This window comes from Salmo trutta, chromosome 32 (genome assembly GCF_901001165.1).
Source record: "Salmo trutta chromosome 32, fSalTru1.1, whole genome shotgun sequence".
Taxonomy (NCBI): domain Eukaryota; kingdom Metazoa; phylum Chordata; class Actinopteri; order Salmoniformes; family Salmonidae; genus Salmo; species Salmo trutta.
Window position 1 is genome coordinate 38,033,871 of NC_042988.1, and position 24,438 is coordinate 38,058,308.

Genomic DNA, 24,438 nt, shown 5'->3' on the forward strand with positions numbered 1-24,438 from the left:
ACCAATGTGCGGGAGCACTGGTTGGTCGGGCCAATTGAGGTAGTCTGTACATGAATGTATAGTTAAAGTGACTATACATATAAGATAAACAGAGAGTAGCAGCAGCGTAAAAGAGGGGTTGGGGGGGGGGGCACACAATGCAAATAGTCCGGGTAACCATTGGTTACCTGTTCAGAAGTCTTATGGCTTGGGGGTAAAAACTGTTGAGAAGCCTTTTTGTCCTAGACTTGGCACTCCGTTACCGCTTGCCATGCAGTAGTAGAGAGAACAGTCTATGACTGGGGTGACTGGGGTCTTTGACATTTTTCAGGGCCTTCCTCTGACACCGCCTGGTGTAGAGGTCCTGGATGGCAGGCAGCTTTGCCCCAGTGATGTATTGGGCCGTACGCACTACCCTCTGAAGTGCCTTGCGGTCAGAGGCCGAGCAATTGCCGTACCAGACAGTGATGCCACCAGTCAGGATGCTCTCGATGTTGCAGCTGTAGAACCTTTTGAGGATCTCAGGACCCATGCCAAATCTTTTTAGTTTCCTGAGGGGGAATAGGCTTTGTCGTGCCCTCTTCACGACTGTCTTGGTGTCTTTGGACCATTCTAGTTTGTTGTTGATGTGGACACTAAGGAATTTGAAGCTCTCAACCTGCTCCACTACAGCCCCGTCGATGAGAATGGGGACGTGCTCGGTGCTCCTTTTCCTGTAGTCCACAATCATCTCCTTAGTCTTGGTTACGTTGAGGGATAGGTTGTTATTCTGGCACCACCCGGCCAGGTCTCTGACCTCCTCCCTATAGGCTGTCTCGTCGTTGTCGGTGATCAGGCCTACCACTGTTGTGTCTTCTGTAAACTTAATGATGGTGTTCGACTCGTGCCTGGCCATGCAGTCGTGGGTGAACAGGGAGTACAGGAGGGGACTGAGCACGCACCCCTGGGGAGCTCCAGTGTTAAGGATCAGTGTGGCAGATGTGTTGCTACCTACCCTCACCACCTGGGGGCGACCCGTCAGGAAGTCAAGGATCCAGTTGTAGAGGGAGGTGTTTAGTCCCAGGTTCCTTAGCTTAGTGATGAGCTTTGGGGGTACTATGGTGTTGAACGCTGAGCTGTAGTCAATGAATAGCATTCACACATAGGTGTTCCCTTTGTCCAGGTGGGAAAGGGCAGTGTGGAATGCAATAGAGATTGCATCATCTGTGGATCTGTTTGGGCGGTATGCAAATTGGAGTGAGTCTAGGGTTTCTGGGATAATGGTGTTGATGTGAGCCATTACCAGCCTTTCAAAGCACTTCATGGCTACAGACGTGAGTGCTACGGGTCTGTAGTCATTTAGGCAGGTTGCCTTTGTGTTCTTGGGCACAGGGACTATGGTGGTCTGCTTGAAGCATGTTGGTATTACAGACTCAATCAGGGATATGTTCAAAATGTCAGTGAAGACACCAGCCAGTTGGTCAGCACATGCCCGGAGCACACGTCCTGGTAATCCGTCTGGCCCCGCAGCCTTGTCTATGTTGACCTGTTTAAACGTCTTACTCACGTCGGCTACGGAGAGCGTGATCACACAGTCGTCCGGAACAGCTGATGCTCTCATGCATGCCTCAGTGTTGCTTGCCTTGAAGCGAGCATAGAAGTGATTTAGCTTGTCTGGTAGGCTCGTGTCACTGGGCAGCTCGCGGCTGTGCTTCCCTTTGTAGTCTGTTATAGTTTGCAAGCCCTGCCACATAAGACGAGCGTTGGAGCCGGTGTAGTATGATTCAATCTTAGCCCTGTATTGACGCTTTGCCTGTTTGATGGTTCGTCGCAGGGCATAGCGGGATTTCTTGTAAGCTTCCGGGTTAGAGTCCCGCACCTTGAAAGCGGCAGCTCTACCCTTTAGCTCAGTGCAAATGTTGCCTGTAATCCATGGCTTCTGGTTGGGGTATGTACGTACAGTCACTGTGGGGACGACGTCCTCAATGCACTTATTGATAAAGCCAGTGACTGATATGGTGTATTCCTCAATGTCATCGGAAGAATCCCAGAAAATGTTCCAGTCTGTGATAGCAAAACAGTCCTGTAGTTTAGCATCTGCTTCATCTGACCATTTTTCTATAGACCGAGTCACTGGTGCTTCCTGCTTTAATTTTTGCTTGTAAGCAGGAATCAGGAGGATAGAGTTGTGGTCGGATTTACCAAATGGAGGGCAAGGGAGAGCTTTGTACGCGTCTCTGTGTGTGGAGTACAGGTGATCTAGATTATTTTTCCCTCTGGTTGCACATTTAACATGTTGATAGAGATTTGGTAGAACTGATTTAAGTTTCCCTGTATTAAAGTCTCCGGCCACTAGGAGCGCCGCCTCTGGGTGAGTGGTTTCCTGTTTGCTTATTTCCTTATACAGCTGACTGAGTGCGGTCTTAGTGCCAGCATCTGATTGTGGTGGTAAATAAACAGCCACAAAAAGTATAGCTGAGAACTCTCTAGGCAAGTAGTGTGGCCTGCAATTTATCACAATATACTCCTCTTCAGGCGAGCAAAATCTAGAGACTTCCTTAGATTTCGTGCACCAGCTGTTGTTTACAAATATGCACAGACCGCCCCCCCTCGTCTTACCGGAGTGTGCTGTTCTATCCTGCCGGTGCAGCGTGTATCCCGCTAGCTGAATATCCATGTTGTCATTCAGCCACGATTCTGTGAAACATAGGATATTACAGTTTTTGATGTCCCGTTGGTAGGATATTCGTGATCGTACCTCGTCTAGTTTATTGTCCAATGATTGCACGTTGGCGAGTAATATTGACGGTAACGGCAGCTTTCCTACTCGCCTTCTGCGGATCCGGACGAGGCATCCGGCTCTACTTCCTCTGCGTCACTTCCTTATGCGAATAATTGGGATGTCTGCCCTGTGGGGTGTTTGGAGAATATCGTGTCCTGCTTGTTGTTGTTGTTGTTGTTGAACAAATCTTTGTCTAATCCGAGGTGAGGGATCGCTGTCCTGATATCCAGAAGCTCTTTTCTGCCGTAAGATACGGTTGCAGAAACATTATGTACAAAATCATTTACAAATATCGCAAAAAAAACACATAATAGCACAATTGGTTAGGAGACCGTAAAACGGCGGCCATCTCCTCCGGCGCCATTTTTCTACTCTCCCTACCTGAATGACTCCTCCTCCCTCTCCTCCATAGTGTCTCCCTACCTGAATGACTCCTCCTCCCTCTCCTCCACAGTGTCTCCCTACCTGAATGACTCCTCCTCCCTCTCCTCCACAGTGTCTCCCTACCTGAATGACTCCTCCTCCCTCTCCTCCACAGTGTCTCCCTACCTGAATGACTCCTCCTCCCTCTCCTCCACAGTGTCTCCCTACCCGAATGATTCCTCCTCCCTCTCCTCCACAGTGTCTCCCTACCTGAATGACTCCTCCTCCCTCTCCTCCACAGTGTCTCCCTACCTGAATGACTCCTCCTCCCTCTCCTCCACAGTGTCTCCCTACCCGAATGACTCCTCCTCCCTCTCCTCCACAGTGTCTCCCTACCTGAAGAGTATGTCCATGGTGGCAGCCAACAAGCTGCTCCACCTCTTGGAAGCCTTCTCCACCAACTGGTTCCTCTTCTCCGCCTCCCAGAACTACCATCTTGTCTTCTTCCTGCTGGAGGCCTTCAACAACATCATCCAGTACCAGTTTGATGGTGAGAGGATCAGTGTTTACCCAGCCTGCTCCTCTCAGAACAGGTTACATGTCTGACTCCGTAGAATAGCATAAGACTGTATTTAGTCCTGCCGGAGTCTGGTCTGTTGGTATTGCTGCCGACTCCGGACCACAGATACCGGCTAGCGACGGGGGTTTAAGCCTGTCTCTGCCACTCTCCAACCTGGGCCCCTCTATAATCTATCTCCGGCTCTCAATTCCTCACTGTGGATCCCAGTCTGTTCAGGGCTATGGGACACAGGGGATCAGGGGTGGTCTGCCGGGCATTGGGATGACAACCCAACTAGGGATGAGGAAGGCTTTTAGCGGGTGGAATAGTACGGACCAATTGGAGGTTTACTTAGCAGCAATGCAAATATCATGGTACAGCTATATAGACACTCAATCATCATGTTACTTTTTAATGGTACGTTTACAAACATATATTTTCATAAATAGAATTGAAAGTTGTGTCTCATTATGGTAAGTGGTGAAATAAGTATAGCCAGTTACAATTGTAATGGCCTAGCAGATAATAAGAAAAGACGATCAGTTTTTACCTGGCTAAAAGAGAAGGAATATAATATCTATTGTTTACAGGAAACCCATTCAACAATTTTAGATGAAGTTTTGTGGAAAGAGAACTGGGGAGGCGAAATATATTTTTCCCATGGGCAAAGAAATTCAAAAGGGGTGATGGTATTAATTAACAGCCATTTTGATCCAAATGTGCAAATTGTCCAAACAGATTATCAAGGTAGATGGATTATTTTAAATATGTTATTGGACAATAAATTGATATGGCTTATTAACCTATACGGTCCAAGCTTCTTTGAAAATATATATAAGAATTTATCAACTCTACAAGCAACACTAGACTCTATTATTATGGTGGGAGATTTTAGTACGGTCTTAAGGGTCACTCATCATTCTATGGACCGGAAAGGAAATCACACAACAAACTGTCAACCTCAGGCTCTTAAGGAAATCATGAATGTCATGGATATATTGGAATTAGTGGATATATGGAGACTTAAATACCCTGACCTAGTGAGATATACATGGCGGAGGCTTAATCAAGCTAGTCGTCTTGACTACTTTCTTATGCCATTCTCTCTGGCACCAAAAGTTAAAGTGTTGATAGGGGACAGAATGCGGTCGGATCATCACATAATTGGCATATATATTACTCTTACACAATTTCCACGTGGGCGACGATATTGGAAATTTGATCAAAGCCTACTAGATGATAAATTGTTTAGAACTAGGACAGAAGAATTTATAACTGACTTTTTCAGACATAACATAGGTACAGCAGATCCCCTTATTGTATGGGACACTTTTAAGTGTGCCTTTAGAGGCCATGCAATTCAGTACTCATCTATAAAACAAAAGCAATTTAGGTCAAAAGAGTCCAGATTAACAAAGGAAATTGAAGGACTAACAAAACGGTACCATAGAGGCGAAGAATAAGTCAGAGGAAAAACAAAAAGAAATGGAGGAACTTATTCAAGAAAGATCCAGTGTAATATATTATAAAAATAAAGCGAACTGGATGGAATATGGGGGAAAATGCACCAAATTCTTTTCCAATCTTCAATATAGAAATACTACCCAAAAAAATGTATTAAAACTTATTACAAATGATGGAGTCACGCATGATTCACCAAATGATATTTTGAAAGAGGAAGTAAAGTACTTTAAGAATATGTTTTCGTTTCAGGCTCTTCCATCTCCACTAACTGAAACTAATTGTATGGATTTTTTCCTAATAATAATGTAAAATTAACATCTGTACAGAAAGACTCATGTGAAGGCCAAATTACAGAGGAGGAACTGTTTGATGCAATTGGGGCCTTTAAGGATGGGAGAACCCCAGGGCTGGATGGCATACCAGTGGAAGTATACAAAACTTTTTTTGATATACTCAAAGGACCATTATTAGCATGTTTTAACCACTCCTATATAAATGGTAGATTATCAGACACGCAACAAGAAGGTCTGATATCATTATTACTGAAACAGGACCCAAGTGGTATATATAAAGATCCAGTCCACTTAAAAAATTGGAGACCTCTTACACTTCAGTGTTGTGATGCAGAAATCCTAGCAAAATGCTTGGCGCATAGAATTTAAAAAGTATTGTCAGATATTATTCATCCTAATCACACAGGTTTTTTACATGGACGATACATTGGAGATAATATAAGACAAGTACTGGAAACAATAGAATACTATGAAATATCGGGGACACCAGGCCTGGTTTTCATAGCTGATTTTGAAAAGGCTTTTGATAAAGTACGACTGGAGTTTATATATAAATGCCTAGAATATTTCAATTTTGGGGAATCTCTTATAAAATGGGTTAAAGTTATGTATAGTAACCCTAGGTGTAAAATAGTGAATAATGGCTACATCTCAGAACGTTTAAAACTATCTAGAGGAGTAAAACAAGGTTGTCCACTATCGGCATATCTATTTATTATTGCCATCGAAATGTTAGCTGTTAAGATTAGATCAAACAATAATATTAAGGGATTAGAAAACCGTGGTTTAAAAACTAAGGTGTCATTGTACGCCAATGATTCATGTTTTCTTCTAAAACCACAATTAGAGTCTCTCCACGGCCTCATAAAGGATCTTGTCACATTCCTCGTATTCTCCCTCATCGGAAGATATGTCGAAATCACTTGATGACCAATACGCAGCAGGTTGACTGTTCCACATCATATTTATTATAGATGGAAACGACAGAACAAAATAAACACGCAAAGGCGAAAGGTGACAGTTTCACAGGAAAAAAAAAAACACAGTGCAAAATACAATTACCCACAAATACCAAACACAAACACACCCCACTATATGGGACTCTCAATCAAAGGCAGATAGACAACACCTGCCTTCAACTGAGAGTCCCAACCCCAATTAACCAAACATAGACATACACCTACACATAGAAAACCTAACCTAGAACCTAACCCAACACTCACAACCCCACTATACCATAACCAAACATAACTCTGCCACGTCCTGACCAAATATAATACAAAATTACCTAAGTATATGGTCAGGACGTGACAGATCTAGATACTTTTGCTATCCTTTCTGGATTAAAACCAAATTATGATAAGTGTACTATATTACGATCTTGCTACCATGGAAAGGAAAATACCTGTCTATTTGTGGAAAAATCACCCCGATTAACTCTTTAGTCATATCACAGTTTACCTCGTTGCTTATGGTTTTGCCTACACCTAGTGACCTGCTTTTTAAATTATATGAACAAAAAATATTCAATTTTATTTGGAATGGCAAGCCAGATAAAATTAAAATGGCCTATTTATATAACGAATATGAATTCGGAGGGCAGAAATTATTAATTAAATATTAAAGAATTAAACCTCTCACTAAAGGCATCAGTCATACCAAAGTTATACTTAAATCCAAACTGGTTTTATAGTAAATTGGTACGAATGTCTCATCCTATGTTCAAGAAGGGCCTTTTTCCCTTTTTTCAGATTACACCTGCCCACTTTCAGTTGTTTGAAAAGGAAATAATCTCCAAAATATCTTTCTTTTTTAAACAAGCCTTAGAAAGTTGGTTGCAATTTCAGTTTAACCCACCTGAAAAGACAGAACAAATAATACAACAAATATTGTGGTTAAATTCAAATATAGTAATTGATTAAAAAAAATGTATTTTTCAAAGACATTTTTAAAAAAGGTATAATTTTAGTGAATGATATTATAAATAGGACTGGTGGAGTGATGTCACACATGCAACTAACACAGACATATGGAAATATCTGCTCTACCCAAAATTACAACCAACTAATTGCAGCCTTAGCACAAAAATGGAAGAAGCAAGTAGAAGGGGGAAAAAGTAAGGAACTTGGATGTCGGCCCTGTATTAAAGAACATAAATGGTTAAAGAAAAGTGTGATAAATAAAAACATATACCAATTTAATTTAAGGACCAAAAAACTGACAGCTGTGCCATATAAATTGCAAAATAGTTGGGAAGAGATTTTCGATGTACCCATTCCATGGCATATGGTTTATGAATTGGTACGCAAAACAACGGCGGATTCAAAACTTCGAATTTTTCACTTTAAATTACTATACAAAATTCTTGCAACTAATAGAATGTTATATATATGGGGGATACAATCTTCCCAGCTCTGCAGATTCTGCTGTGAGGAGGCAGAGACATTAGATCATTTATTTTGGTATTGTCCATATGTAGCTCGTTTTTGGTCACAGGTCCAGGAATGGCTGAAGAATTGCAACATTTGCCTAGAACTAACGCTGCAGATAGCAATACTGGGTGATTTGAAAAGCCATAGTCAATCAATCAATAATATAATAATTATTTTAGCAAAAATGTTTATTTTTAATTTACAATCTGTAGAAGCAATGAGAATAGAAATGTTCAATTGTTTTGTGAAGCATCACAGCACAGTTGAAAAATATATGGCAAATAGAAATCCAACATGGATGATGTTGAGAGATAGATGGGAGGGGTTGAATGGAGCTGAAGGGTGGGACTAATAACAGGTCTGTAAAATGTATATAGGTTCAGAACTTTTGTGAAATAGCACAGTTACAAATAGAAATGGACTGGATGGACATCAGAAATAGAGGGAGGACTAAAAACAAACAAAAAATAACTATTGTAAAATAGACTGTGTCTGTAAAATGTGTATCAGATGAATAAATTGAAGGTAAAAGCCGAAGTGTTTATTAGTTTACTCCAATTGGGGGATTGGAGGTAGGGTTTGCCGGGAATAATAATAAAGGTATATTCTTTAAAAAAGTATGTATGTTTATATAGGTATGTGTATGTATATATGTGTATATGTATGCATGCGTGTATGGATATATATATATTTACACAAAAAATATATGGGGGATTGGAAATGATGCAGACAATTATATTGATGGAAGCAATATTCTTTCCGCAATATTAAGCTGATCCACCCCTTTTTTTAAATTCCTCACTGTTCCATGGAAAAATAAATACAATATGACGTATAAATAGTCTATTTATACGTTTCTTACTTTCTGTGGGTTCAGTCAGTAGAAGGACTATTTACTGCCTTCCTTTGATGTGCTGCTGTGTTGTATCAATGTAACCCTCATAATCCCTTGCTCTTAAATTTGCAATTTTCTTCCAGGAAACTGTAACCTAGTCTACGCCATTATCCGCAAACGCAACTTGTTCCATCAGTTGGCCAACCTGCCGTCCGACCCTTCCTCCATCCAGACGGCCTTGCTGAGGAAGAGAAAGTCACCGGATGCCATCACCGGCATCTCCCGTACCAGCTCCCAGGAGACGGTGTCCATGGAGGGTTCCCGTCCGGCCGTCCCCGCCGAGCCAGGAACGCTGAAGACCAGCCTGGTTGCTATACCAGGTACACCACCGATCTATAACTATAACAACTTATATACGGTGCCTTCGGAAAGTATTCAGACCCCTTGACTTAATCCACATTTTGTTAGGTTACAGCCTTATTCTAAAATTGATTAAATCCTTTTTTTCTCACCAATTTACACACAATACCCCATAATAAAAAAGAAAAAAACGTTTTTATAAATTTTTGCACATTTCTAAAAAATTCAAATGAAATATTACATTTACATAAGTATTCAGACCCTTTACTCAGTACTTAGTTGAAGCACCTTTGGCAGCGATTACAGCCTCGAGTCTTCTTGGGTATGACTCTACAAGCTTGGTACACCTGTATTTGGGGAGTTTCTCCCATTCTTCTCTGTAGATCCTCTCAAGCTTTATTTTTTTATTTTTTTATTTCAACTTTATTTAACCAGGTAGGCCAGTTGAGAACAAGTTCTCATTTACAACTGCGACCTGGCCAAGATAAAGCAAAGCCTCTTTCAGGTTGAATGGGGAGCATTGCTGCACAGCTATTTTCAGGTCTCTCCAAAAATGTTAGATCGGGTTCAAGTCCGGACTGTGGCTGGGCCACTCAAGGACATTCAGAGACTTGTCCCAAAGCCACTCCTGCGTTGTCTTGGCTGCTTAGCGTCATTGTCCTGTTGGAAGGTGAACCTTCACCCCAGTCTGAGGTCCTAAGCGCTCTGGAGCAGGTTTTCATCAAGGATCTCTTTGCCTCGATCCTGACTAGTCTCCTAGATCCTGCCGCTGGAAAACATCCCCACAGCATGAAGCTGCCACCACCATGCTTCACCGTAGGGATGGTGCCAGGTTTCCTCCAGATGTGATGCTTGGTATTCAGGCCAAAGAGTTCAATCTTGGTTTCATCAGATCAGAGAATCTTGTTTCTCATGGTCTGAGAGTCTTTTGGTGTCTTTTGGCAAACGCCAAGCGGGCTGTCGTGTGCCGTTTACTGAGGAGTGGCTTCCGTCTGGCCACTCTACCATAAAGGCCTAATTAGTGTAGTGCTGCAGAGATGGTTGTTGATCTGGAAGCTTCTCCCATCTCCACAGAGGAACTCTAGAGCTCTGTCAGAGTGACCATTGGGTTCTTAGTCACCTCCCTGATCAGGCCCTTTCTCCCTCGATTGCTCAGTTTGGGCAGCCAGCTCTAGGAAGAGTCTTTGGTGGTTCCAAACTTCTTCCATTTAAGAATGATGGAGGCCACTGTGTTCTTGGGGACCTTCAATGCTGCAGAAATGTTTTGGTACCCTTCCCCAGATCTGTGCCTCGACACAATCCAGTCTCTGGAACTCTATTGACAATTGCTTTGACCTCATGGCTTGATATTTGCTCTGACATGCACTGTCAACTGTGGGACCTTATATAGACAAGTGTGTGCCTTTCCAAATCATGTCAAATCAATTGAATTTTACACAGGTGGACTCCAATCAAGTTGTAGGAACATCTCAAGGATGATCAATGGAAACAGGATACAGCTGAGTGTAAGGGGTGCGTAACTGGTGGCAGTGAAGTCAGACACAGGAGAGCAGAACTGGGTAATAACCGGAGCAGTTTAATTAACAAAACCAACGGCATCCAGAAATACAAAAGTATGGATACTAAACCCGTCGTGCACCAGTCAAAATGTGCACAAGCACTTACAACAAACAATTTCACACACAGACATGGGGGGAACAGAGGGTTAAATACACGACAAGTTATGAGGGAAATGTAAACCAGGTGTGTGGGAAAACAAGACAAAACAAATGGAAAATGAAAGGTGGATCGGCGATGGCTAGAAGACCGATGACGTCGACCGCCGAACGCCGCCCGAACAAGGAGAGGAACCGACTTCAGCGAAAGTCGGGACACTGAGCTCAATTCCGAGTCTCATAGCAAAGGGTCTGAATACTTATGTAAATAATGTATTTCTGTTTTATTTTATTTCTTGAATAATTTTTTTTACCCCTTTTTCTCCCCAATGTCATGGTATCCAATTGGTAGTTAGTCTTGTCCCATTGCTGCAACTCCCGTACGGACTCGGGAGAGGTGAAGGTCGAGAGCCGTGCGTCCTCCGAAACACAACCCAGCCAAGCCGCACTGCTACTTGACACAACGCCGCTTAACCCGGAAGCCAGCCGCACCAATGTGTCGGAAAAAACACCGTACACCTGGCGACTGTGTCAGCATGCATTTCACCCGGCCCGCCACAGTAGTCTCTAGTGCGCGATGGGACAAGAACATCCCTGCCGGCCAAACCCTCCCCTAACCCGGATGACGCTGGGACAATTGTGCGCCGCCCCATGGGTCTCCCGGTTGCGGCCGGCTGCGACAGAGCCTGCACTCGAACCAGGATCTCTAGTGACACAGCTAGCACTGTGATGCAGTGCCTTAGACCACTGTGCCACTCAGGAGGCCTTTTTTTTCTTCTTTTCGCTTTGTCATAATGGGGTATTGTGTGTAGGAAATTGCTTTATTTAATACATTTTAGAATAAGGCTGTAACGTAACAAAATGTGGGAAAAGTCAAGGGGTCTGAATACTTTGTAAGTATAACCAGGGATTTTTGCCATAGAAACACTTGGGCAGGCCACCTGAGCATTTTTTCATTACACTTAAGTCCAAATTGTAAAAAATATATATACAGTACAAGTCAAATGTTTGGACACACCTACTCATTCAACTATTTTTCTTTATTTGTACTATTTTCTACATTGTATAATAATAGTGAAGACATCAAAACAATGAAATAACACATATGGAATCATGTACTAACCAAAAAAGTGTTAAACAAATCAAAATAGATTTTAGATTTTAGATTATTCAAAGTAGCCACCCTTTGCCTTGATGACAGCTTTGCACACTCTTGGCATTCTCTCAACCAGCTTCACCTGGAATGCTTTTCCAACAGTCTTGAAGGAGTTCCCACATATGCTGAGCACTTGACAGCTTTTCCTTCCTCTGCGGTCCAACTCATCCCAAACCATCTCAATTGGGTTGAGGTTGGGTGATTGTGGAGGCCAGGTCATCTGATGCAGCACTCCATCACTCTCCTTCTTGGTCAAATAGCTCTTACACAGCCTTTAGATGTGTTGTGTCATTGTCCTGTTGAAAAAATAATAATAGTCCCACTAAGCGCAAACGAGATGGGATAGCGTATCGCTGCAGAATGCTGTGCTAGCCATGCTGGTTAAATGTTCCTTGAATTCTAAATAAATCACAGACAGTGTCACCAGCAAAGCACCCCCACACCATTACACCTCCTCCTCCATGCTTCACGGTGGGAACCACACATGCGGAGATCATCCGTTCACCTACTCTACGGGATCGTTGTCCCAATATCGGGACGGTTGTTGCTAACGTGTGCTAATGTGACTAGAATGACATTGTAAGTAACAGCAAACTTTCCAGGATATAGGCATGTTTTGTATAGGCAGAAAGCTTAAATTCTTGTTAATATAACTGCACTGTCAAATTTATAGTAGCTATTACAGTGAATAAATTCCATGCTATTGTTTGAGGAGAGTGCACAACAACAAAAAACTTTTATCACAGCAACTGGTTTGATACATTCACCTCTGAAGGTAAATAATGTACTTACATTCAGTAATCTTGCTCTGATTTGTCATCCTGAGGGTCCCAGAGATAAAATGTAGCATAGTTTTATTTGATAAAATCAATTTGTATATTTAAATGTAGGAACTGGGTTCTACAGTTTGAACCCTTCTGTCTCTGGCTCTACACCCACCCCGCCCGACCATCTAGATGTGTGAAGGTTAGTGTTTTTTCTGTAGGGAAGTTAATTATCCATCATGTATGACATTCTTGGGAGTGTGTAAACTTACATTTTCTATTACCATATCATTTTTGTATGTTCTCTATATGTATGTACTTGAAAATGTATCAATTGACCAATTCAGCACATTTGGGCAGACTTGTACACAATATTGTGCAGTATTGCAACGCTTCACTGGATAACTTGGAATTATTGCACACACACTGCTGCCAGTGTGGCCAAAATCTAAATTGCGCCTATACTCCTATATTATATTATGGCCTTTCTCTTGCATTTTAAAGATGATGGAACAAAAAGAAAAATAGAAAACAAATGCTTTTTTGTTTGTATTATACTTTTACCAGATCTAATGTGTTATATTCTCCTACATTAATTTCACATTTCCACAAACTTCAAAGTATTTCCTTTCAAATGGTATCAAGAATATACATATCCTTGCTTCAGATCCTGAGCTACAGGCAGTTAGACTTGGCTATATCATTTTAGGTGAAAATTGAAAAAAAGGGTCCGATCATTAAGTTAACAAGGCACACTTGTTAATTGTAATGTATTCAGGTGACTACCTCATGAAGCTGGTTGAGAGAATGCCAAGAGTGTGCAAAGCTGTCATCAAGGCAAAGGGTGGCTACTTTGAAGAATCTCAAATATAAAATATATTTTGATTTGTTTAATACTTTTTTGGTTACTACATTATGCCATATGTGTTATTTCATAGTTTTGATGTATTCACTATTGTTTTACAATGTAGAAAATATAAAAAAAATAAGAAAAACCCTTGAATGAGTAGGTGTGTCTAAACTTTTGACTGGTAATGTTTTTACTGTATATATATATTTGTGTATTTTATTTTATACATTTTCAGGGTGAAAAAACGCTTTTAGTGTAAACGTAAACTACTAAAGCCAGATATAAAGTATGTAGAAAAGATAATGGACCTACAGTGCCTTGCAAAAGTATTCCCCCCCCTTGGCGTTTTTCCTATTTTGTTGCATTACGACCTGTAATTTAAATTGATTTTTATTTGAATTTCATGTAATGGACATACATAAAATAGTCCAAATTGGTGAAGTGAAATGAAAAAAATTGAGAAAAAAGACCACTAGATGACAGCAAAATGGACCTATCACAACCCTACAGGAATGGTGAGAAATCCAAATCTTCATTTAAACCAAGGTATTTAGTGGCCTGTAGTTTGTAAATCCAAAAACGTTCCCTTTGGTTTAACTGTTTAAGACGGTCCCCTTTTCTAATAGAGGCCGGAATATGATCAATACCCATAGCTTTTTTCTCAATTGCCCTCAGCTATGTTTAGACTGTTGTTGTTCATGTTTTGTTGTGTTCAAGTGTACTAGGGAATATATTGCTTTCTTGTTCTTGACATCTCTCCCAGACATGTTTAGGGTTGGAACTATCTTGCTGGGTGTTCTGGTGCCTCTAGCTTGGAGTTGTATTATCTTCCTTTTTTTGTAATGGCACAGCTACAGTGTTTCACTTTTTAATGTGTATAGTATTGCTTACTAGGTGTGTCCAATCAATATATAAGTATTGAATGTGCCAAATCAGGATGTTTTGTCCATTTGCAATATGATATCATAGGAAGTCAAAAGTTGAAGTCAAAAGCATTTTTTTTTTGCCAAATGCCATAAGAAATGTCCAAATGCAATATGAAAGTATTGAAAGTGCCAAATCAGGGTGTTATGTCCATTTGCTATGTACGATCATAGGAAATCGGTTTCCAAACCCAAAAATTAAGTGAACCATGTCCAAATGGCATTTATACTGCCCAAATGATATATAGCCCTATGTTAAGCCATGAATCAACATAGATGGTCTATTTGTCATGTATAATGAGGGAGAAGTGGGACTCTGTTGTTTTTTAACCATTTTTTGAAAACATCCAAAATGACCAGGGGCACGGGTGGGGGGTGCTCCCTACCCAACCGTAGACCCCTTGCACCCCCCTAAAGGCATTAAAAAAAAAAATGTGCTCCTGGTAACGCATTCCAATCACCAGGCGCACGGCTGTCCATTTGCAATATGTTTCAATGGGCATTTAGCATCACGAATTTGACATGCTCAAAAATACTGCAGACATGCAAAATTGACTGGCCCGATGAACTCAGGATGGCCGGGCAGGGATAGTGGTTCCTCTCCATCGCTCGTTGTGTTGATTTCATCATGTCCATTTGGTGATGTTTTTTCACTGTTGAATCTTATTGCAAATGTACTGTCCATTTGCAATATGTTTCAATGGGCATTTAGCATCACAAATTTGACATGCTCAAAAATACTGCAGAAATGCAAACTTGACTGGCCCGATAAACTCGGGATGGCCGGGCAGGGATTCTGGTTCCTCTCCATCGCTCGTTGGTGTTGATTTCAGAATGTCAATTTGATGATGGTCTATCACTGTTTAAACATATTGAAAATGGACAAAAGTCAGCCAGCAAGTCACCGTTCATCAGTCAATTAGATATCATTCTGACACCAAACTGATATAAACTGACAACACACCCACTTTTTCAAACTCGTTTAGAAGCCAACTATCACATATTTCAGAGCAGGCCCAAAATTCACAGCACCTTCTGTTTAAACCATAATAAAAACTTTAAACACGTAGTTACGTTCTAGCTGCGGGTCCAGTTCTGACACTAGTGTAGGCCTAGCTGAGCCGACCCCGAAACCCAAGTTTCGGCTCGATAGGTCATTTGGAGCCTGAGCAGCAACCTTAATTGGTGCTGAAAATCCACATTTTCCGGGCGTTGCTACGGGGTCCTTGAATGAGCTATCGGACAGAAACTTTAGGGTCCGTCTCTATGGGCCGAGGTGGTTTCAAAGCATCTAGTCTTGCGACTCTGGGACTTTTCTAAATGTTGTCATTTTCGTGACGGTCAAAATGAATTGAAGTTATTGGAAATGTATGAGGCTGTTTCTCGGTCTGAGAACCTTCTAGAGCCACATAACTCACTGTGCACTATCGACTTGAGCTCTAGAACAGGTTTCTAAAGTTTCAGAGCTCTAGGTCTGACGGTACTTTGATAGTTCGAACGAAGGTACCTATTGCAGGCTCTGTATGTCTCTAAGCCTCACACTGTGTCACTCCGTCCTAGCTGTGTGTGTGTGTGTGTGAGAGAGTTTTTCTTGGAGATCTGATGGGATACATAACTGATTTACAGTTCATGAGGGTTACCTAGTCACACATATGAAGTTTTGAAATTATCTGACCTTTTTAACCCTTCGAAACAGCCCCTACGACCCCAATTTCAGGCACTTCCGGTTGGCACAGGAAGCTTAAAGTAAACACATATCCTCATTGGGGTAGGCTTTTACAGAATCCTGAGTTTAAAGTCTTTATGTTAAGCCCCGCACTGTGTCACTCCATCCTTTGTGTGTGTGTGTGTGTGTGTGTGTGTGTGTGTGTGTGTGTGTGTGTGTGTGTGTGTGTGTGTGTGTGTGTGTGTGTGTGTGTGAGAGAGTTTTTTTCTTTGACATCTGTTGGGAGAAATTACTGATTTACAGTTCACGAGGGTTGCCTAATCACACATATGACATTTTGGAAAGATCTGACCTTTTTAACCCTTCGAAACAGCCCCTATGACACCATTTTAAGGCACTTCCGGTTGACACAGGAAGCTGAAAGTGAACACATCCTCCTTGGGGTAAGCGCTTATAGAATATTGAGTTTTAAGTCTTTACGTTAAGAACTGTCTTATTTACAGAGGGTTGAATGAGTGGGTGTTATTTCAGAAAATCACAGAAATCTTGCAGAGCTCCGAAACCCGAGCTCCGAAACTGATTCGTCTGAACACGCTGCAACTGGATCTGTAACTTTTTGGGAAAAATCGCTCATTTTTTTGAACATCACCAATTGTACATTGTACGATTTCTCTTAAATTACGATAGATAAATGTCTGGTTCTTTTTTCCTGACACCGTAGGTTCATGTACTTTAATGTGAAGCGAAAAAATGAGTGCTCTATTTTCGTTTTTGACCTTTAATCCCAGAAAAATGGCCTTAACTCAAAAAGCGTTGAGGCCTCGACGACATCTTGTTCGGGGCCAACTGCCCATTATGCCAAATCTATGCTCACCAAGTTTCGTCTTCAAAGTCTTTTCCATTTAGGAGAAACGGCCACGTCGTGATTGGTGATGTTTTGTACATTTGCCATCTGGTGGTATTTTCCGGGACAGCGGAGAAATGACCAAAGTGTGAACATTTTATAAAACAGATATCGAATGTCCGAGAGACTCCATTCGCGGATGTCTAGTAAGGGACCGTACATTTGCAATATGCAGTTTCTCATCGATCATACAGCAAATGCCAAAATGTTCCCTTCATGTATGCAAGGGGCACCACCAAGCAAGCAGCACCATGAAGACCTAGGAGCTCTCCAAACAGGTCAGGGACAAAGTTGTAGAGAAGTACACATCAGGGTTGGGTTATAAAAAAATATCAGAAACTTTGACCATCCCACGGAGCACCATTAAATCCATTATTAAAAAATGGAAATAATATGGCACCACAAACCTGCCAAGAGAGGGCCGCCCACCAAAACTCATGGACCAGGCAAGGAGGGCATTGCAGCTCCTTCAGGGTTATCTTTGGTCTCTTTGTTGCCTCTCTGATTAAAGCTCCACAGCGGAGATTGGAGTATCTGTCCATAGGACCACTTTAAGCCGTACACTCCACAAAGCTGGGCTTTACGGAAGAGTGGCCAGAAAAAAGCCACTGCTTAAAGAAAAAAATAAGCAAACACGTTTGGTGTTCACCAAAAGGCATGTGGGAGACTCCCCCAAGCATATGGAAGAAGGTACTCTGGTCAGAGGAGACTAAAATTTAGCTTTTTGGCCATCAAGGAAAATGCTATGCCTGGCACAAACCCAACACCTCTCATCACTCCGAGAACACCATCCCCACAGTGAAGCATGGTGGTGGCAGCATCATGCTGTGGGGATGTTTTTCATCGGCAGGGACTGGGAAACTGGTCAGAATTGAAGGAATGATGGATGGTGCTAAATACAGGGAAATTCTTGAGGGAAACCTGTTTCAGACTTCCAGAGATTTGAGACTGGGATGGAGGTTCACCATCCAGCAGGGCAATGACCCTAAGCATACTGCTAAAGCAACACTCAAGTGGTTTAAGGGGAAACATGTAAATGTCTTGGAATGGCCTTGTCATAAGCGTCGTAAGGATTGCAGCGGGTAAAGTGCTCATCTTCTAAATTTATTAGAAATAACACTTAAACAAAAGAAACAAACGACGAAACAGTCCCATAAGGTGCACAGACTATACAGGAAATAACCACCCGCAAAACACAAGTGAAACAAACCTCAACTGAAATATGGCCTCCAATATGGACTCCAATATGGCCTCCAATTAGAGACAACGACAACCAGCTGTCTCTAATTGGAGGTCCTACCAAAAACCCAACATAGAAATAGAAAACTAGATTTAAACATAGAAATAGAAAACATAGAACCTAAACCCAAAACACACAAAACAAACACCCCCTGCCACGCCCTGACCAAACTACAATGACAAATAACCCCTTTTACTGGTCAGGACGTGACAGGCCTAGTCAAAGCCCAATTGAGAATCTGTGGTATGACTTAAAGATTGCTGTACACCAGCAGGAACCCATCCAACTTGAAGGAGCTGGAGCAGTTTTGCCTTGAAGAATAGGCAAAAATCCCAGTGGCTAGATGTGCCAAGCTTATAGAGACATATCCCAAGAGACTTGCAGCTGTAATTGCTGGAAAAGATGGCTCTACAAAGTATTGACTCTGGGGGTGAATAGTTATGCACGCTCAAGTTTTCATTTTTTTTGTCTTATTTTTTGTTTGTTTCACAAGAAAAAATATTTTGCATCTTCAAAGTAGTAGGCATGTTGTGTAAATCAAATGATACAAACTGCAAAAAAATCTATTTTAATTCCAGGTTGTAAGGCAACAAAATAGGAGAAATGTTAAAGGGGTGAATACTTTCACAAGGCACTGTATATACATTTTTAGAATATAAAAATAAAAGCTAGAAAGTCAGGGCAATAGAAAATTCTACAAACAATGAATTTAACAGTATATTGATTTTGTTATGAAGTTTGAGCAAAATAACACAGCGTTATCCATGGCAAAATGCATAGAATTTCAGGAATTTATATTTAAAACGTAACTCCATGGCAAAGAGTTTAGAATTGCAGCAAATTAACTTTAAAACTGCAACATTTTCTCTCAGCTCCATTGCAGAATATGTAGGTCCCTGGAAATTAGCTTTAAAACCAACATTTCCTCTCAGCTCCATGGCAGAATATGTAGAATCCCTGGAAATTAGCTTTAAAATTGCAACATTTTTTCTCAGCGCCATGTTAAAATGTGTAGAATTGCAGGAAAGTAACTTTAAAATTGCAAATATATATCTCGGTTCCATGGACAAATACTGAGAATTGCAGGAAATTGGCTTAAAAATACAAAAATTGCCCAAAAATATATTGTTTTACATACCAAGGTGGAGGCCTCTGAAATTCAGCCATGCTGACCGTGCCCATTGCCACGCTCACCACCTAAGCCCATTTTTGATCCAGAAAAAACCCTGTATGACCACCTCTCTATAACTGCTATCTGAACACTACTTGTATTCTATACCAGGATTCTATACCAGATACACAACCTATCTATAACTACTATCTGATCACTACCAGGTACAATAACTACTGTATCTATAACTACTATCTGAACACTACCAGGTACAATAACTACTGTATCTATAACTACTATCTGAACACTACCAGGATTCTATACCGGTACACAACTGCACCTCCCCCATATGGACTCTCTCAACACAACTGTTATCATCCAGTGGTGTGTCATAATTTTGTATGAACTGACATATAGCTTCTCTGTCCTTCAGGACCACAAAGGAAATAAGCCACTGTCTTTATTGTGCTATCCCTGTCACGTTCGGAACACCTTTGTACTGTGTAGATTGTTTTACTGTGCAATCAAATCAATCCCTGTCTGCAGCCATTGACAAACTGACTGAGAAGTCTCAGGTGTCAGAGGATGGCACCATGATCTCTGTGCTGAAGATGGAGCATTCACACGCGTCACACCACACACCCCAGGCTGACCACACACCCCAGGCTGACCACACACCCCAGGCTGACCACACACCCCCGGCTGACCACACACCCCAGGCTGACCACACACCCCCGGCTGACCACACACCCCAGGCTGTCCACAGCTCCATTGTAGGGGCCAGCGACACAGAGTCTGTTTCTGGAAGGGACAATGAGGTAAGACTGTGTGTGTGTGTGTGTGTGTGTGTGTGTGTGTGTGTGTGTGTGTGTGTGTGTGTGTGTGTGTGTGTGTGTGTGTGTGTGTGTGTGTGTGTGAACACATGGGTACATGCGATCTTGTGTGTATGTGTGTGTATCAGTCATCAGTGTTCTATGTTCTCAGGATGTTTTCTACACTGAGGCAGAGATGGAGAGAAGGCGCATGTCAAGCACATCATCCACCATCTCCTGTACCTCTCAATCTCACTGGTCCCCTACACCAGACTGGGTGAGTAGGTATCAATCTCACTGGTCCCCTACACCAGACTGGGTGAGTAGGTATCAATCTCACTGGTCCCTACACCAGACTGGGTGAGTAGGTATCAATCTCACTGGTCCCTACACCAGACTGGGTGAGTAGGTATCAATCTCACTGGTCCCCTACACCAGACTTGGTGAGTAGGTATCAATCTCACTGGTCCCCTACACCAGACTGGGTGAGTAGGAATCAATCTCACTGCTCCCTACACCGGACTGGGTGAGTAGGTATCAATCTCACTGGTCCCCTACACCAGACTGGGTGAGTAGGTATCAATCTCACTGGGCCCTATACCAGACTGGGTGAGTAGGTATCAATCTCACTGGTCCCTACACCAGACTGGGTGAGTAGGTATCAATCTCACTGGTCCCCTACATCAGACTGGGTGAGTAGGTATCAATCTCACTGGGCCCTATACCAGACTGGGTGAGTAGGTATCAATCTCACTGGTCCCTACACCAGACTGGGTGAGTAGGTATCAATCTCACTGGTCCCCTACACCAGACTGGGTGAGTAGGTATCAATCTCACTGGTCCCTACACCAGACTGGGTGAGTAGGTATCAATCTCACTGGTCCCCTACACCAGACTGGGTGAGTAGGTATCAATCTCACTGGTCCCCTACACCAGACTGGGTGAGTAGGTATCAATCTCACTGGTCCCCTACACCAGACTGGGTGAGTAGGTATCAATCTCACTGGTCCCCTCTTCCAGACTGGGTGAGTAGGTATCAATCTCACTGGTCCCCTACACCAGACTGGGTGAGTAGGTATCAATCTCACTGGTCCCGTACACCAGACTGGGTGAGTAGGTATCAATCTCACTGGTCCCCTACAGCAGGCTGGGTGAGTAGGTATCAATCTCACTGGTCCCCTACACCAGGCTGGGTGAGTAGTTTTAATAGTAATATGATAATATCGTCATTTAGAAGACGATTTTATTCAAGGCCACTTAAAGAACTGTCAACATGGACAGTGACACATGTATTCAGTAAGTGGCCCATGTGGGACTCAAACCCACAACCCTGGTGTTGCCATGACCACACTCTAACCCACATCCCTGGTGTTGCCATGGCCACACTCTAACCCACAACCCTGGTGTTGCCATCGCCACACTCTAACCCACATCCCTGGTGTTGCCATGGCCACACTCTAACCCACAACCCTGGTGTTGCCATGGCCACACTCTAACCCACAACTCTGGTGTTGCCATGGCCACACTCTAACCCACAACCCTGGTGTTGCCATCGCGACACTCTAACCCACAACCCTGGTGTTGCCATGGCCACACTCTAACCCCCAACCTTTGGGTTGCCATGGCCACACTCTAACCCACAACCCTGGTGTTTCCATGGCCACACTCTAACCCACAACCTTTGGGTTGCCATGGCCACACTCTAACCCACAACCCTGGTGTTGCCATGGCCACAATCTAACCCACAACCTTTGGGTTGCCATGGCCACACTGTAACCCACAACCCTGGTGTTGCCATGGCCACACTCTAACCCACAGATCCATTCTAGATAGAACCCTCTGCAAAGGGTTTTACCCAGCACCAAAAATGGTTCCCCTATGAGGACAAACTGAAGAACCCTGAATGGGTCTACTTAGCACCTTTTGTTCTAAGAGTGTAACGTGTCCCTTCGTTCTCCCTCAGGTCCTCTCCTGGAAGTGTAAGCTCCCCCTACAGACCATAATGCGTCTGCTGCAGGTGCTGGTCCCGCAGGTTGAGAAGATCTGTATCGACAAGTAAGTCAAACATCACTGGTCATATTGGTCATCAAAGGTTTACTTCTATGAAGTGTCAGTAGATGCTGTGAAGTTATACTATTATATATATTGTAAGTTATATTATTATATATATTATAAGTTATATTATTATATATTTTCTAGCTTGGCTCCCAACCCCCCCATACAACACACACCATCCATTATGGAAGAAACACTTTAATGACTGATGATATTTAAATATCTGTTTTTATGTATGTGGAGCCAAAGAGAAATTTGCACCTTACGTGGACAATAAGGTTTTCCTGATTCTAATTGTAACAAGATATTTTCCCTCTCTCTCAGAGGTTTGACAGATGAGTCTGAGATCCTGAAGTTCCTCCAACATGGTACCCTGGTGGGCCTCCTGCCCGTCCCCCATCCCATCCTCATCCGGAAGTACCAGGCCAACGCTGGCACGGCCATGTGGTTCCGCACTTACATGTGGGGAGTGGTCTACCTGCGGTGAGTAGGGCATGATGGGAGCTGTAGTCCTATGGTATTTCACTAATTTTCATGATTCATGTGGGGTTTAATCTATGCACTTCTTTCTTCTGGGATGTGTTCATTTGGCAACAAACAGAAGAAAATGAATTAAGCAGGGAGGGACTTCCTGGACTTGTCCAATAAGAAACACTTGTTTTCGTTTCTCCATTGGAAAACATTTTTCAAATGTTCCAATGCTTTCTATCTTCCTCTTAGATCTAAGATGAAATAGTCTTCCAATGCATTTAACATTTGAAACCTTTATTTGTCTTCACAGCAACGTGGACCCGCCCATCTGGTACGACACGGACGTACGTCTCTTTGAGATCCAGAAGATGTAGATAACAGGAAAGAGATGTTGACTGAAGATGGGACTACTTCCTGTCTTGTTCCTGACCCTTCCTCCTACTGGCACTCTCTCCCTTGAACCTCACCTACCTTCAACTTGCCTCATCATCATCATCATGCTTGCCCCTCACACCTTCTCTTTGAGTTTCCCCAGGTTGTGCAAACGTAATGTGGACAATATTGAGAAAGGGGGGGATAGCTAGCACCTACTCCAAAAGCAGGAGGTTGAGCTGTACAGGGTTCGGATTGCAGGGGGCTAAGAGGGGCTGGGCACCCTTTTTACAAATCAGGACCCCATATAAGAATGTAAATATCTATGTGAAGCCATACCAGAAGTGTCAAAGACATAAACAATGGGCACCCACAAGGGTCAATGTGTAATTCAAACCCCTAGAGTTGGATGAGGATAGGATTGGACTATTATCTACACTGTGTATCTGTAAGTACACCCAGAAACCTCAAGACTACAGAATGTCTGTCAAAGCACTGAGATATTAGAGTGTTAGCAAGCAAACTGTCTTTCCGTCTCCCTTTCCTAATCATGGACTCCATGTTAAAGCTCTGTGTGAAAACGCTGCTTTGATGGAGAGAGTAAGGGAGACATTGGTTATGACCACTTTATTATGACCTTTATGAATAAGACATTATATAAACGTATACATGTTTATAAATTATTAGACATTTGTAGGAATTCCAATGCTTCTAAATGCAGAAATGTTTACTGTTGCTTATTCATGAAATGTATTATAAAGTGTCAAAATTACGCTTTTAGATAGCAGCCTAAAATATTATTGGTTGGCATTGCTATTTCACATTAATTGTACTTAATTGACACATTAAAGTGAGAATGTGTCATGTTGTGAAATTGCACATCCTCCAATGAGACCTTACTGCTGTGTTCTTTGTAAAGTGGCAATGTGACAAGGGATTGTATCTCGTCAAGAGCTTAAAAAGGACACTGTTGTCTGTTAAAGACTGAAAGAAACCAATATCCCAACCAATTTTATAATACTGCGTAAAAGTCAATGGCTATCTTACATGTACATTGTTATATTTGTCTGCATATCATTCTGCAATCAGCATTGTCTATTGTAAATACTGTGCTTGATGTTTAAAGTAGTATTTTTTTCTTGAATTATACAGAATAATACTATATTATAAACTATTCATAAAGGAACCAGCAAAGCCTTTCAATTATTTTATTTCATTAGTATTTGTTTTTATTAAGGATCCCATTAGTTCCTGCCAAGGCAGCAGTTACAATTCCTGGAGTCCAGCAACATTAAGGCAGTTATATACAATTTAAAATATTTAATGACATTACATTTTATACCACTTTTCACAACATATTAACACAACATATTAAGTTTGTTCCCTCAGACAAAATCCATATGTACTTGTGTG

The 24,438-nt window shown here is 42.1% G+C and overlaps 1 protein-coding gene across 2 annotated transcripts in view; it reads left to right on the forward strand.

Moving 5' to 3' along the window:
• Window positions 1–24,219, forward strand: part of LOC115171832 (protein HID1-like) — a 64,312-nt gene extending 40,093 nt beyond the window's left edge. Inside the window, exons 13-19 of one of the 2 annotated variants that reach the window (XM_029729010.1) lie at window positions 3,489–3,653; window positions 8,830–9,066; window positions 19,862–20,133; window positions 20,300–20,404; window positions 22,091–22,182; window positions 22,507–22,665; window positions 22,964–24,219. In XM_029729010.1, coding sequence (XP_029584870.1) covers window positions 3,489–3,653; window positions 8,830–9,066; window positions 19,862–20,133; window positions 20,300–20,404; window positions 22,091–22,182; window positions 22,507–22,665; window positions 22,964–23,027 — 1,094 coding nt within the window. In that variant the 3' untranslated portion in view covers window positions 23,028–24,219. Of the gene's footprint in view, window positions 1–3,488; window positions 3,654–8,829; window positions 9,067–19,861; window positions 20,134–20,299; window positions 20,405–22,090; window positions 22,183–22,506; window positions 22,666–22,963 lie in introns of those variants that run through there. The other variant, XM_029729011.1, reaches the window with a different exon arrangement.
• Window positions 24,220–24,438: the final 219 nt, after the last annotated feature.